The 13,941-nt window shown below is 45.8% G+C and overlaps 4 protein-coding genes across 4 annotated transcripts; 1 reads left to right on the top strand and 3 right to left on the bottom strand.

The window, feature by feature from the left end:
- Positions 1 to 131: 131 nt before the first annotated feature.
- LOC100822861 (DNA-3-methyladenine glycosylase) lies at positions 132 to 2,811 on the bottom strand. Its single transcript, XM_003570484.4, has 6 exons — positions 2,245 to 2,811; positions 1,811 to 1,882; positions 1,593 to 1,716; positions 654 to 724; positions 507 to 564; positions 132 to 431 (listed from the first exon to the last, which is right to left on the bottom strand). Exons 1-6 carry the CDS (start codon positions 2,665 to 2,667, stop codon positions 268 to 270), a joined length of 912 nt encoding a protein of 303 aa, XP_003570532.2. The 5' UTR covers positions 2,668 to 2,811; the 3' UTR covers positions 132 to 267.
- An 87-nt stretch (positions 2,812 to 2,898) lies between these two features.
- LOC100822548 (metal tolerance protein 3) lies at positions 2,899 to 5,099 on the top strand. The gene is made up of 7 exons (XM_003570483.4): positions 2,899 to 3,169; positions 3,264 to 3,442; positions 3,555 to 3,753; positions 3,871 to 4,049; positions 4,189 to 4,339; positions 4,457 to 4,590; positions 4,723 to 5,099. The coding sequence occupies exons 1-7, from the start codon at positions 2,971 to 2,973 to the stop codon at positions 4,900 to 4,902; spliced, it is 1,221 nt and encodes a 406-aa protein (XP_003570531.1). The 5' UTR covers positions 2,899 to 2,970; the 3' UTR covers positions 4,903 to 5,099.
- Positions 5,100 to 5,196: 97 nt separating this feature from the next.
- On the bottom strand, positions 5,197 to 9,796 carry LOC100821930 (replication factor C subunit 3). Its single transcript, XM_003570481.4, has 9 exons — positions 9,514 to 9,796; positions 8,489 to 8,705; positions 7,676 to 7,755; positions 7,425 to 7,584; positions 7,182 to 7,263; positions 6,918 to 7,047; positions 6,763 to 6,826; positions 6,606 to 6,674; positions 5,197 to 5,625 (listed from the first exon to the last, which is right to left on the bottom strand). The coding sequence occupies exons 1-9, from the start codon at positions 9,686 to 9,688 to the stop codon at positions 5,526 to 5,528; spliced, it is 1,077 nt and encodes a 358-aa protein (XP_003570529.1). The 5' UTR covers positions 9,689 to 9,796; the 3' UTR covers positions 5,197 to 5,525.
- Positions 9,797 to 11,698: 1,902 nt separating this feature from the next.
- On the bottom strand, positions 11,699 to 12,639 carry LOC100846316. Its single transcript, XM_003572975.4, has one exon. The coding sequence runs from the start codon at positions 12,490 to 12,492 to the stop codon at positions 11,977 to 11,979; it is 516 nt and encodes a 171-aa protein (XP_003573023.1). The 5' UTR covers positions 12,493 to 12,639; the 3' UTR covers positions 11,699 to 11,976.
- Positions 12,640 to 13,941: the final 1,302 nt, after the last annotated feature.

The raw sequence follows: 13,941 nt of genomic DNA, 5'->3' as shown, positions 1-13,941 counted from the left end.
TCATGGTATCTCTGGGGCTGAGAAGAACATTACCTGTCTGTCAATGGATGGGCTTGGATGTCATGAAGGGATTCCTCTCAGCAAGTTTGCAGAGACATTCATTCCGGCATGGCGATCCAAGTAGACAGTAATCATCACGAACCAAACGTTCATTTCAGCTGGTCCAGATGGATCTGATCACAGATTAGAATACAATTAACACGTCAAGTGTTTTAGTGTGTGCTCTTCTACCACTGTTACCATTACAATTTCTGTGCACCCAGCTCTTCACTGCGGCTTGAGAGTGTTCTTTGGGGCACTGATCCACGGAGTGCCTGCAAAGGCGAACCTCCATGGTGCCACGACATGTTCGGGCGATGCATAATCTATGCCAACACGGGGGCCAACCAAAATGTTCTTCGGCTCAGGCCCATCCAAGACTTCCAACCCTCCTGAGACAGAAAATCGGTTGGTGAAGCAATATGCATCAACAAAACCTGGCAGCTTCGGGCATAGATCAATCATACCAGGTATATAGAGGGGGTGGTTCGACCAGTCAGTGGAAAGTCCCAGAGCTTGCCCGACCTGAATAAGAAGGCACGAAGAGTTATATGGTACAGCTCTTTAGGAACATTGGTCAGAAAATGAAAGCTTTGTTATTGGAAGCTGTAGACCTTTCCAGGTCCTGTAAGTAGGATCGGTTTCTCGGTTTGTTGGCCTCGACGCTGCTGAATGATTTCCAGTCCTGCAGTAATCTCAAGGCGAAGCAAGAGCATCAAGCTCAAACTAGATGTTACAGGGATTGTTTTGGTACACAGCCAAATACATGTGTTGTCAGCTTGTTATAAAAAAATAAAACATTTCATTGCGCAAACAAGTAGTTCAGTTTGTAGAATTGGGAATGGTATACATGGTGTTGTGCTCCAGTTGTCCAACGGAAGAAACTGCTTTTACTCTTCTCAAGCTGGGGGCATACGAGGAGGAAGCTATTATGGAACAGCAATGCTATACATATGATAGAATTTGTACAACATTTTGGTACGATTAGACTCAGATCAACCGGCTGTCAGTCCGTGGGGACATCACCGTGCAGTAACTTGTGAGTCTGGTCGTACGCATATCGTATGCGAGGCATTTCCGATTATGGAAATAACGAGGAAAGATGCTACATCTTCTGTCATCCTATTACTGACATACCAATGCCTTGCTAAACTCGCCTCTTTTAATTTTGGCAGCGACGCAACAAAAGTAAACCTAGATATATTATGTACCTCAGATGGTTCTAAAGAAACATTATGTAGCCCACATTAGCACAGCTTCTGAAATAAGAAGTGATATTCAGGTGGGTTAAAAATAATGGTTCAGTGAAGAACAAAGCAAGAGTCACAGGTCAAGAGGCAACTCCAGCATGTCCCTACCATAAGAAAAAACCAATAAATTATTGCTCTTATGGTATAACTTCTAATCTGAACAAAATGAGCACATCACAAAATTTGCAGTAAAGGTTCACCCCAAAAACTTAGCTGCTAATTTCACTTGCTCTTAGTACATCTGTGCAAATGAAAAAAAAAAAGCAGATAAATATCTATGCTAAATAAGTGAGCACCGCATACCGCTAACTGGAGCACAAGATCGGATCAAAACGGCAGCTCCAATGCCCTCTTTGTCAGCAACAACATTGAGCATCATGTGGAGTCCATAGCATAGGTACACATACGCATGCCCTCCTGGACCAAACTAGATGCGGGAAACTTCAGCCAATCTCAAAGTAAAAAACACTCCGCAATTGTCATTTGCCAAGCTCAACAAAGCAAGGAAGCACCGGCCTTACCACTGGAGCGGTTCTCGCCGTGATGCCGAACCGGCCATGGCAGGCGGAATCGTTTGGCCTGTAAGCCTCTACCTGAATCCAATAGATACAACAAGTCTAAAACTGGAATAATTTACCCCTCTCCGTCCCATATTAAGTGCCGAAATATTACATGTATCTAGACGCTTTTTAGGTATAGATACATGCATATTTTGACAAATTTAAGTCACTTAATATGATACAGAGGGAGTAACAACACTTTATTTGCTAAGTTTAAGAAGAAGGAATGGGCGACGGTGATGCTATTGCTACCACACCATAATTGCAAAACAAAATGCATAACAATATGCTATTGCTATTGCAGTGGTAATCTATAAGATGTGCCAGAGATAAAGTAGGAGCACCTCTGATCATCTCCTCGCACAAAAAAAAGGAAAAATAAAGAGTACAAGCACCTCGGTGATACGGAGGACAACTTGGTCGCGGCGCAGGAGCTTGCCGAGGAGGCGGGGGGCGAGGTCGAGCGCGTCCACCTCGAAGAACTCGCGAGGCAACGGGCGGGCTACAGGAATCTGGGCGGGCACCGCCAGCGATGAAGGGAGTGGCCGTAGTGGTCTGGCCGCTACCGGCACCCCCGTAGTGTCGGCCCCTTCGGCGGCCAAGTCAACGGCGAGGCGGCGACTGCGGGACTGCTGCTTCTTCCTGGGGGAGGATCTCTTGAAGCGTGGGGGCGTGGCCGCGCCGGAGGTGGTCATCGGCGTTGTCCTTCCGGCGGCCGGCGGTGAGTGGCCGCGTGGGGGTTTGCGTTGGGCGGCGTGGAGTCTGTGGGGAAGGCGGTGTGGAGGATGGACGGTCCAGATGCAACGGAGAGATCTCATCGATGTCGCTTTGAGAGTTGAGATGGTCAAGGCTTGAAATGAGGAAGATTCGAGTTTCTCTCTCTTCTGGTTTACATAATTGATTGGTCGATTTCCACGCTAAAACAATACTCATGTCAAAATGTAGTCTGTAGTAGTAGTCCCAAACAGGGTACATTTTGGGACCGTTTCCCCCTAAATTAAACATGACAACGAAACAAAACTTGAAAATATCTATCCAAAACCTGCTGAAAAGGCAAAACAGACTCTCTCTCCCACAGCCCAAAACCGTACTGTACTGGCCAGACGTACGGAACAACACACATGGAGGGCGACGACCGGAGCGCCCCACTGCTGGGCAAGGGCAACGGCGCCGCCCGGCAGCCGTCGCTGCGGCGGCGCGACTCGGCGCGGTCCCTGCGCAGCAGCTTCCTGTCGCGGCTGCCCGACAAGATGCGCACCGAGCTCGACCCCGAGCGCGCCGCCGACGTCGACATCGCCCGCGTCAAGGACCTCTCCCAAGGTAACCACCATCCCCTCCCCTCAGTTCACAGATTAGGAGAGTTAACCTTGCAAAATTTCGCCCCGCTTGCGGCTAATCCTCACCCCGGGAGCAGGCGAGAGGGACTACTACACGAAGCAGCTCGCCACTCTGAGGACTTTCGAGGAGGTGGAGGCCCTGTGCATGCCCGGCGAGTTCGACTCGGACCCCGACGGCGAGGACGAGGAGCAGAAGCAGAGCGAGCTCGCCATGAAGATATCCAACTACGCCAACATCGTCCTCCTGGCTTTCAAGGTGACATTGATTTTTCATTCCCTGCGGGCAGATCACAACAAATTGCGCTCGTCGCAGAGCGAATACGGTAGCAGCTCTGATTCAGTGATTCGTCCGGCTTGCTGGATGGCAGGTCTATGCCACGGTCAAGACGGGATCCATGGCGATCGCCGCGTCAACGCTCGACTCGTTGCTGGATTTGATGGCCGGCGGCATCCTCTGGTTCACGCACCTTTCCATGAAGAAGGTGAACATTTACAAGTATCCCATCGGGAAGTTGCGGGTCCAGCCGGTCGGCATCATCGTCTTTGCCGCTATCATGGCCACTCTAGGTGTGATGTGAACCCCAGATCTTTTTAAGGAGTTCCAGAATTGTTGCTAGTATTTGTGAGGTAGAATGTGGGTTGTTGGGGTGACAGTTGTTTCCTCTTTTGTGCCAATTTTGCCAGGTTTCCAAGTCCTGGTGCAAGCTATTGAGCAACTTGTGGAGAACAAGCCCGGCGACAGGCTGACATCGGAGCAGCTGATATGGTTGTACTCCATCATGCTGTCAGCAACTGCGGTCAAGCTTGCTCTATGGTTTTACTGCAGGAGCTCAGGGAATAGCATTGTCCGGGCATACGCAAAGGTATATCTGCCTTGACAACGCATGAGCTAATTTTGGACTCAAGTATTGCTTTTTTGAGCTGATACAAAATTGGTCCTTCAGAAAAGTTATGCAGAATTTTGCTATTCTAAGTAGACTGAATTGTGCATGTACCATTCAGGACCACTATTTTGATGTGATAACAAACGTCGTTGGTCTGGTGGCTGCTGTTCTGGGAGATAAGTTCTTCTGGTGGATTGACCCTGCAGGGGCTGTGCTTCTTGCAGTGTATACCATAACGAATTGGTCCGGAACTGTATTAGAACATGCAGGTTGATTCCTGAATTCCCCGAATCTTTGTCACTAATCAGTGCTCTAGCTACTAATCTTCAGAAGTTAAGAGAATGCAAACTGGCACCGGCATTTGAAGCTCTGAATTCTTTGTGCAGTTACACTGGTGGGCCGGTGTGCTCCTCCGGAGATGCTTCAGATGCTGACGTACCTTGCAATGAAGCACGACACTCGTGTGCAGCGGGTCGACACGGTCCGGGCTTACAGTTTCGGCGCCCTCTACTTTGTTGAGGTCAGTTCACTGCCACACAGAATAAAACATCTGAAATTCAGAGTTCATATACTTTTGTGCCTTCTACAGTTCTACTTAACGGTAGTGTGATTCCCTGATCATATGGTACATTCTGCTGCTGATCTGGCACAGGTTGACATTGAGCTCTCGGAGGACATGCGGCTAAGGGAAGCTCACGCCATCGGCGAGTCGCTGCAGGAGAGGATAGAGAAGCTGCCAGAAGTTGAGCGGGCGTTTGTTCATGTGGACTTCGAGAGCACTCATAAGCCAGAGCACACTGTCCGGAGCAGGCTGCCGGCAACTGAGCCCTGATACCTCAACAACTCGCAACATTTGCCTGCTCTTGTACAGTGAAAATATACCGGTTAAGTTGTACTGTGTTGTTAGTGTTTTTACTGATGGCAGAGAAGCTAAATACAGGATTCACCATTTTTGGGAAGCGTTACCTCCTTTTACCCTTTCTGAATGGTTGTATTTTGATGAAATACGGGTGTCTTATAATGGAATAATATAGGACTCGCCATTTTGGGTAAGCTGATAAATATTCCTTATTCGTGGCTCACCTTCTCTTTCCTTCTCATAGGCCAGCCAGGGGAGACTGTATACTTTGTCAAAAAGTTGTGCGCGTCTTGAACTTTTGGGGTGAGGCAACAGTTCTTGGCGTCCCCATTAGTTGAGTTGTGAATGCTGCCCTACTGACATAAAATGTAGCATGCATCTTACATCACCTAAACCTGACAATATTCAGTTACAAAACCCTCCTAATTGTCCCAAGCAGCTAGCACGTCGAGCAAACAGACAGATCTACCATGAAAAATTATCCTCGATATGCTTCAAGCTTAATGCTAAATACAGACAAGAGAAAATTGCTGCCACATCATTTACAGATCCGACTGGCATCCATGGGCAACAAAAAGATCACCATGTTGTTCGAACTAGTCTGCAGCAGCAACCATAGCCGTGCGAGCACTCGTGAAAGTTGAGATCAGTGCCCCAAGCTGTAGTTTGTCATTGCAAGCGAATGTTAGCCGATACCTACACAGGAAAGAACAGAGTATGACGTTAACAACGTTGCCAACTGCTCAAAGAGGAACTGCCAGAAGAATTCGTTATCCTACTTTTTCCAGGCAGAATCATGGCCTCAACAGTTAGGGGGTATCACCACTCAAAAAGAAATGTAAAAGAATGGTTGCCATACTATTCCCAACAGAATCAAGGACCCAATAATTGGGGAATATTTCTGGGTACAACTTCACGTCACTATCTAGTACTGCACCATCTCAAATATTCCAGATAGACAAAGGTTGTCTATGAGTAATTGCATTGTCAAAACTACCATGTAAGTTGACCGGACCAACATAATGCTTTGAAGAGTGGCCCTATTTCAGTAATATGATAATGTGATACTCCCTCCGTCCAACAAAAGATGTCTCAAGTTTGTCAAAATTTGGATGTATCTAGACATGACTTAGTGTATAGCATTCAAATTTAGTCAAAGTTGAGACATCCTTTGTTGGACGGAGGGAGTATTACTTTTTTAGTTGAATAAGGTGTAAAGGTACGAGCATACTCAGCCTGGTCATATATACTCCCTCCGTCCCATATTAAGTGACTCAAATTTGTCCAAATATGGATGTATCTTTGTCTAAAAAGCGTCTAGATACATGTAATAGAATGTCACTTAATATGGGACGGAGGGAGTATATATACATATCTTACGATAGCCATGGATCCACTATAGTACTCACAGGGCTATGTTACTTTTTGTGTGAATAAAAATGACTATCCTGCACAACATAACAATATGTAAAAATCATCGAAACACATGACAATTTGACTTCTAAGGATACAGTGTTACTGTTGCAGTTAGACGTCGATCTGAGCAAAATTATCAGGAACTAATTGATGATACAGCAGTGGCCAGTGGGTAACTGGGAATGCATGATTCCAAATCAATTCGAAAGATGGCATTAACTTGGTTAAAATTGAATTGTAAAGGTATAAACATGACATACTCGATATCTGCCAAATCATTAATCAGCTTTACTCGTACATTGCATGGCATTTTTATTTTGAACACAAACCTGCAAGATACATTACTCAAAGAATTAAAACGACAGCTTCAAGCATGTGAAGAATAAGGAGTTTTAGAAAGAACGAGGAAGCACTTACATAGTGACCTCCCGTATGATATCAATCAAGGCCAGACCTTTTCTCATCTTCATATCCGATATATCTGAGAAGATAAGGACACAAGTTACAAAAGGCACAAAATTAGACCACGAATTATGATTTACTAGGAGGGTAGAAATGGTAAACAAGAATACATTTGAAGCTGGTCGAAAACGGTTCATTTAGTAACCAAAACGCTATCTGCTCAATGTCTTTGGGCATGGGGTTTCCCGTGCAAAGGTAGACAGCTTCTTCTGTTATTTGCTGGGATGCCATGTGTGTTGACTGCACACAAAGAGCCAATGTATGTCAGTGTCAAACCAAGGTACATCAGCTCACAGAACAAAACAAGGGAACGGGGATATATCAAGGCAACAGCTTTGGAATGCTCAAATTACTTGAGATTACTCAGACATAACCTGCAATATATTCAAAGCCTTCCTCATGTCACCACTGCTTAACCTCACCAGGGCTGTCAAGCCACCCTCGTCAACATCAAGCCTGCCAGAATAACCACAAATTAATCATTGTCCTATATATACAAATAACTGACTTCTCAAGGCCAAACACAGGTAGCAAGAGAAAGTCAAGCATACAAACTGAGAAACGTGATAACAGTTCCAGATTTCTAACATAACCTTACAAGACAAATAAGTGCTTACCCCTCAGATTTAATTATATGTTGAAGACGCTCACTGACATGAGAGCCATCAAGTGGGGCAAATCTAAACCTAGTGCACCTTGATTGTAGTGCTGGGATGATTTTGTTCACATGGTTGCAGATGAGTGCAAATCTTGTGCTCCTTGTATACTTCTCAATGACTGCAAGGAGGGGCAGAATAAATAGATTTAATGAAGAAAATATCATATCATGACAGGTCAAAAAGAAAGGACTGGACAACAGACAAAAAACCTCTTCGCAATGCAAACTGTGCATCCTTGGTCATGGCATCTGCTTCATCCAGGAGGACTAACTTAACAGCTGGCTTTGCTCTACAGAAGTTAACAGCATTATGAAGAACCATATAATAATTGCTTGATACTGCAAAAGATCTTCATTCCATTATACTAGCAGAACCACAATGCAGCTAAGAAATCAAGTGGGGATGGGTATCGTGAGATGCATGCAAGTAAGCAACTCTAGGCAAGTAGTTAGTTCGAGATGGTAGTGTATACTAGAAGATGCTTACAACAACATTACCACCTCATGTTAAAAACAAGGGGTCGCTTTCTCAGCATGCAACTCCAATTCTGCTTTAGAACAAGGATAGGGCCCTTGATAATCAAAGAATAAGCCTGGTAATTAGTGGGGAAAGTCTAACAGGAACTTATGTCCATATGCAGCCCTTCATGAGTGTGCACTTGCGAATTTCTCAAAAAAAAAAACTGGTACTGAATTTTTTAAAATTTAGATGCATATATGAAAATTTGATTAAAAATGTGATACATATATATATATGTACTGTACAGAGAAACAAAAGAACAAACATCACTTTCTTTACAGTACACAAGATTATATTTGTTCATTCACTTTTTAACATTTGTTTCAATTAACACTTTGTAGTTCCACGAGTTGTCTGAGTTTTTTTGTGTGAAATGTGCAACTCTACAATCTCACGAAAGGGTTCATATGAACCTGTGTTCACAAAATCTGTTTTTGTACTATGTGAGGATATTCACAGTTTCTGCGAAATGTAAGTCTGAATATAGGATTTTAAATGTATACCCAAAAGAGAGGCTGTGTGCACTGGCGAAGTCCTGTATCTGCTGCCTTACAACACCAATACCACGTTCATCTGATGCATTGAGTTCGAGAATCATGTTGCCATATTGTGACCCATATATTTTCCTGGCAACAGCTAGTATGGTTGATGTTTTCCCAGTGCCGGGCGGACCATAGAGCAACAAATGTGGAAGCCTATTCTCATCTGTAAGCCTATCAACTGAAATAAATAAAACAACATAAAATAATTAGATTAACTGAAAATTACAGAGACATGCATTAAAGGTCAAAACAGCTAAGTTACCAAGTTAGTACTAGGTACTACTCCCTCCGTCCCATATTAAGTGACTTTCCATTACATGTATCTAGACTCCTTTTAGGCATAGATACATTCGTATTTGGACAAATTTGAGTCACTTAATATGGGACGGAGGGAGTACATGTTACAGCTTAACTGCTTAAGGACCCCCAAAATGCGTAGAGTATGATTTGGGGGCGAAATGTCCATATGACAACCAAAACATAAGAAACAGTTCTCAGTAAAAATCAAGGCCACACTGGTCATGAAAATCGTAAATTACTACTCCCTCCGATCCTAAATTGTTGTCGAAATATTACATGTATCTAGACGCTTTTTAAGAATAGATACACATATTTGGGCAAATTTGAGTCAAGAATTTAGGATCAGAGGGAGTAGTCACTAAAAAAACAGGACACATCCTGAAGCATCGAACGAAGCCTAAATGGCTAACTGCTATATTAGAGAAGTCGAAAATCTTAACCACATAAATGACAATATTTCACAACACCCATATACGGTCTCGAACTCCCTCATAGTATAACTAACTCAACCACCACAATACCCCTATTCTGAACTACCAGCGCCACCTAATCCAGAAAAAGGGGGTCAGAATCGCTCCCAGAAACACTGAAACGCAGCACGCAGTCACCAAACTAAGTAGAGGGTGAACAATAATCATACAGATGACGCCCAGATGCCTGAACTAATGGGAACAGCTAGGACTTACTGGTGTCGACGATGTCGCGGTGGGCAGCGACGTCCGCGAGGGACTGGGGGCGGTACTTCTCGACCCAGGGCGAGGACCTGACGGCGGCGGCCGCAGAGAGCGGCGCCTTGCCCTTGGAGTGCGGAGGCGCGGCGGCATCGATGTCCATCGGAGCGGTGGTGGCGGCTCCTGCCATGGCGGAACAAAGGGAGGAAACCCTAGTGTTTGGGGGAGGGAATGATTGGCGCCAATTCCAAACCCTGGTCGCCTCGGCGAGATCTGTGGAATCGTCGCGGTGCACTGGGGTTGCCTATCTCACCTCTAGTAGCCACGTCGCTGGGCCGGCCCAATTAGTCTAGCAGTTCATTTTCTTGCTTCTTCCTGACTCTAGTCACTTTGGCAATCAAACAATAGGCGTTTTCTTTTTTCTAAAAGTGATTGAAATTTTCTGCCTCTCCATCAAAATGATGCGTGTTAATCAGGCTGTGTTTGGGGCCATTTTTTACATGACAACCAACCGATATAGCATACGTTTTCTATTCCAAAACATAAGATGCACAAAGTCCCGATAAACTTCGTAAAATTTGATTTGACATCTATATCAAAGACATTACTCAGCGTCTCAGCATCTATTATACCAAATCAATACACTATGATGGATGTATTGATTTATTTTTTCTATAAGCTAGGCTAATCCTCGTGGGAGCACCCAACCTTAGTAGGCGTAAGATTTGAAGCCGTTTGTTGTGTACAATAAAGATTTGGAGTTGAGTTGGAGAAAAGAATTTCGGGACAAATACTAACACAACTTTTGTTTTTACGAGAGAGCTCTACTGTATGTGTTCCTTTCAATTTAATAAGTTGTATTGTTTTTAGGTATATGTACATACAGGACATATTTTGTTTCCTTTGACCAAAGTTTTGATAATAATTACTTTATAAATATACAAATTACATGACTTAAAATTGATATCATTATACTCATGTTTAAATTACTCGCTTATGGTTATGATTTGATTACATATGTCACGTGCTAATGGAATATATTTTTTAATCTCGAATTCGAGCCGCGCATGTTTTGCCCAACTTGAAGCATGGCAGCAAGAAGCCACGAGATGTCATACGGAAAGAGATCGAAGTTGGAGAAAAATATAGGTGACAGAGATCTGGAATATTTGGGATCTTTTACTTCTTGTTTTTTCTTAGATCTTTTGCTTTTAGGTAACACGTGTACGGGTAGCTAGTTCTTGCCCCCACAGAATCACTGGCGCAGAAAGGTAGCTTTACTTGTCCGTCAATGGCCGAAAGAGAAGAAAGACGGCGGCAGGTTCGACTCTATCTTTGTTCAAAGTCAGGAATAAGATTCCTTCCTTCTTGTATTTTTCTTAATTCTTTCGGTGTTTCCACGTCCTTCTGTACGTTTGATTCATTAGTTAGCTGGTTGCAAAATGGAAAGATAAGCTCGATCAGGTGTTACTAACATATATATAGACTGTTGTTGGATCTTTTTCACTTTTCCAACTCCTTTTCCACTCCGAAGATATGAAAGGATTCGTGTACCTTTTATTTGTGCTCGAGTAATAACAGTTATATCTTACGGAATACTTTGAAAAGGTTAAGTTGCCTGATTTATGAATTTATGAATTAATTTAGCAAATTAAGGATGATCATGCAAAATATTGTAAAATCATTATAAAAAAGATTTTTAATAGTACTAAAAAAATCTTATCCCACTCATTTTAACATCAATGAAATTTCTCTTCAATACGGCAGATTACAATTTAATACATTATTTTTGCAGTGTAATTTAAATTGCTATGTTTCTAAAAATCATTTAGTTAGCTGTGCTTTTACCAAGATTTGTAAGAAGTTTTATATTGATTATTTCATACTACTAACTGATCTGCAGTGTGCACACGCATGTCGTCCTAGCATATGTGCAGTTAAACTTTACCAACTTTGACTCACAAACAGAGAGACAAAGTGGAGTTCACTTAGGAATGTTCCGAACGCTGGATTTTTCCGGTGGCATTAACTGACCGACCTTTCCCATTGTGTAATTCCTACTGTACAATATTGATGCCAAATTTCAGCGTTCGGAACGTAACCTGAACTGAAGCGCTAAAAAGCAGATTGGTGACATGTCCTGTAGAGCCAAATAACTGGGGTAGTAGAATTTCTGAGGGTGTCAGCTGAAGGGTGGAGATGGCTTTAGAAATGCAAGGACACTGTTTTTTATTTACTATCACACCAGTTGACCAGTAACTGCAGTTACATTCTCCCCAAGGACCCGAATGTAATATACGCACTCCGTGTACTATAGTTTCTGACGGCCTAGAACATCTGACAGTCGAGACATCAAAATTCTGCCCTGCCGATGATTATGAATTTATGATAACCGATAAAGTGGGTTCTTCCCAGCACCAAATTAAGCCCCGTGATCGATATCACCGAATCGAATCCAGCGCTAGCTCCGTTAAATGCCTAGCGGTGGTGGCGGTGGCGGCGGCCGCCGAGCGGGAACCACAAGTCCTGGAAGCACGGCTGGTACGAGACAAGCATCAGCACGAGCGCCAGCGCCAGCGCCACGCCCCACGGCGCGCCGCCGCCGTCCTGCCCCCGCCGCCGTTGCTGCTGCTCGTACGACCATGGCTGCTCCTCCTCCACCGCCACCATGGGCGGCGGCGCCGCCACGAGCAGCGACGCGGAAGACGGCGACGGGCGGCGATAGGGCCAGTACTGCGCGGCGAGGAGGAGGAGCAGCGGGGACAGGACGAGCGCGACCCGGAGCTGGTCGAGGAGGCCTTCCATGGCCGACTCGCAGCGTGAGTAGAGCGACGCCGCGCCCAGGAGCGACGCCGTGGCCAGGAACAGGCAGAGGTAGAAGGAGGAAGATGACGACGACGACGCGGCGGGATGCCGCGGGTAGCCGTTGCCGTAGGAGGACGGCGCGCCGAGCTGTCGGTGGTCGCCGCCGTAGTAGTAGCCGCCGCTCGACATGCTAGCCGGCTCGATTAATTCGATCCCGGTCGGTCGAGAACTCGAGATCACATGAATCCGGAGGAACCACGCGGCTTTGGTGTCTGCTCTGCCTTGTCTTTGCTCCTGTGCTCGGGTGTCTGAGACACGTACGGGGTGTTATATAGAGGGGCGAAGGAAGCGGAGGAAAGGAATATATATGACGACGAAGACACGGGGGCAAGGAAAGGAGAGGAAAGGAAAGGAAAGGAAAGCTTGAGCACTGAGGTTTGGTTTTGTTTTGCCTTTGCTTTACTTTGATTCCGGCGCGAGGATCCCTTCACGGAGGGGTGAAAGTGAAACCGCGAAAGCCCAACCGCGCAGCGACGCGTGCCGCCGTTGGTGTTTTGCAATGGAATGGAGGCGTCTCGTCTGGGTGACTTGGAAAGCGTCGCACACGCTGACACGCACGCACGTCGGCGTCGTCGACAAGATGGATGGACGCCCGCGCCCACCTTGCCGCCGTACACCACGTAACCCCGAGTCCCCGACCCGCTTCTACCGCCCTGGGCCGTGGGCCCCTGCCCATGCATGCAAGCCCAATTCAGAAGCCATTTGTCAGCCATGATCGGAGGAGCTAGGACTTGGTTGGCCCGGCTCCCGCTAAACGGTCTCACGTACGTACTCCCGCACGCAACGTCCGCTTCAACTACTAACTAACTCCATATCGATCTCTGTTCTCTCCCGAACACGTACGGCCTTCCCCTCTCACAGCGATCCGATCTCAGTTTACCAACAATGTCTTCGTCGTCACCGATCCCTCACTCTCCTGATGCCCTCGCCGTGACGGACGGCGTCGCCAAGACGAGGATCGTGGAGGCGGCGGTGATCGTCGGCGTGGCGGCGACGGGGCTCATCATGGCCATCTGCATCTTGGTGCACCGCAGGAAGAACAAGAAGGACGCCGCCTCTGATCCGCGTCTCCCTGCGTGACCACCTCTACGTGTATGTATACACCGCGACGTGAAGAGCAAACCGGGCCGCGTCTGCGCCGGGGTGGTCGATCGACGGCAGCAATGGCGTACGTACACCGACCAGGAAACGGCATCTTGGAGGACGCCATCGGTCCGGCGATCAAGGACTAGATCCTCGCGGACCAAGGTGCCCATCGTCCGCCCATCGATCGGTGGCGTGCTGTACATGATCTACAACGCGAAATGAGACTCTGTGCTGTGTGCTGTGTGTGTATTCAAATGTGCTCTCTGCTGTGTGAGATGTAAGGTTTAATTTTCTCGCAAAAAAAAAAGATGTAAGGTTTAATTAGGATTTAGAGGTGAGACTCTTTAGAGATTTTGAAATGAAACCTTTTTTTGAAGGAAATGGAACTTTACGTCTCTCCCAACCTGAAATTATACTATGCACTCATTATCGGTCGGTCTGTCATGTTAAGATAGCCACGAACGAATTGGAGTGATTTGCGTTCACACAAAG

The sequence above is a fragment of the Brachypodium distachyon genome, chromosome 3, assembly GCF_000005505.3.
Source record: "Brachypodium distachyon strain Bd21 chromosome 3, Brachypodium_distachyon_v3.0, whole genome shotgun sequence".
Classification (NCBI taxonomy): domain Eukaryota; kingdom Viridiplantae; phylum Streptophyta; class Magnoliopsida; order Poales; family Poaceae; genus Brachypodium; species Brachypodium distachyon.
Note: the sequence above shows the minus strand (reverse complement) of the source record. Positions and strands in the feature narration are given on the sequence as shown.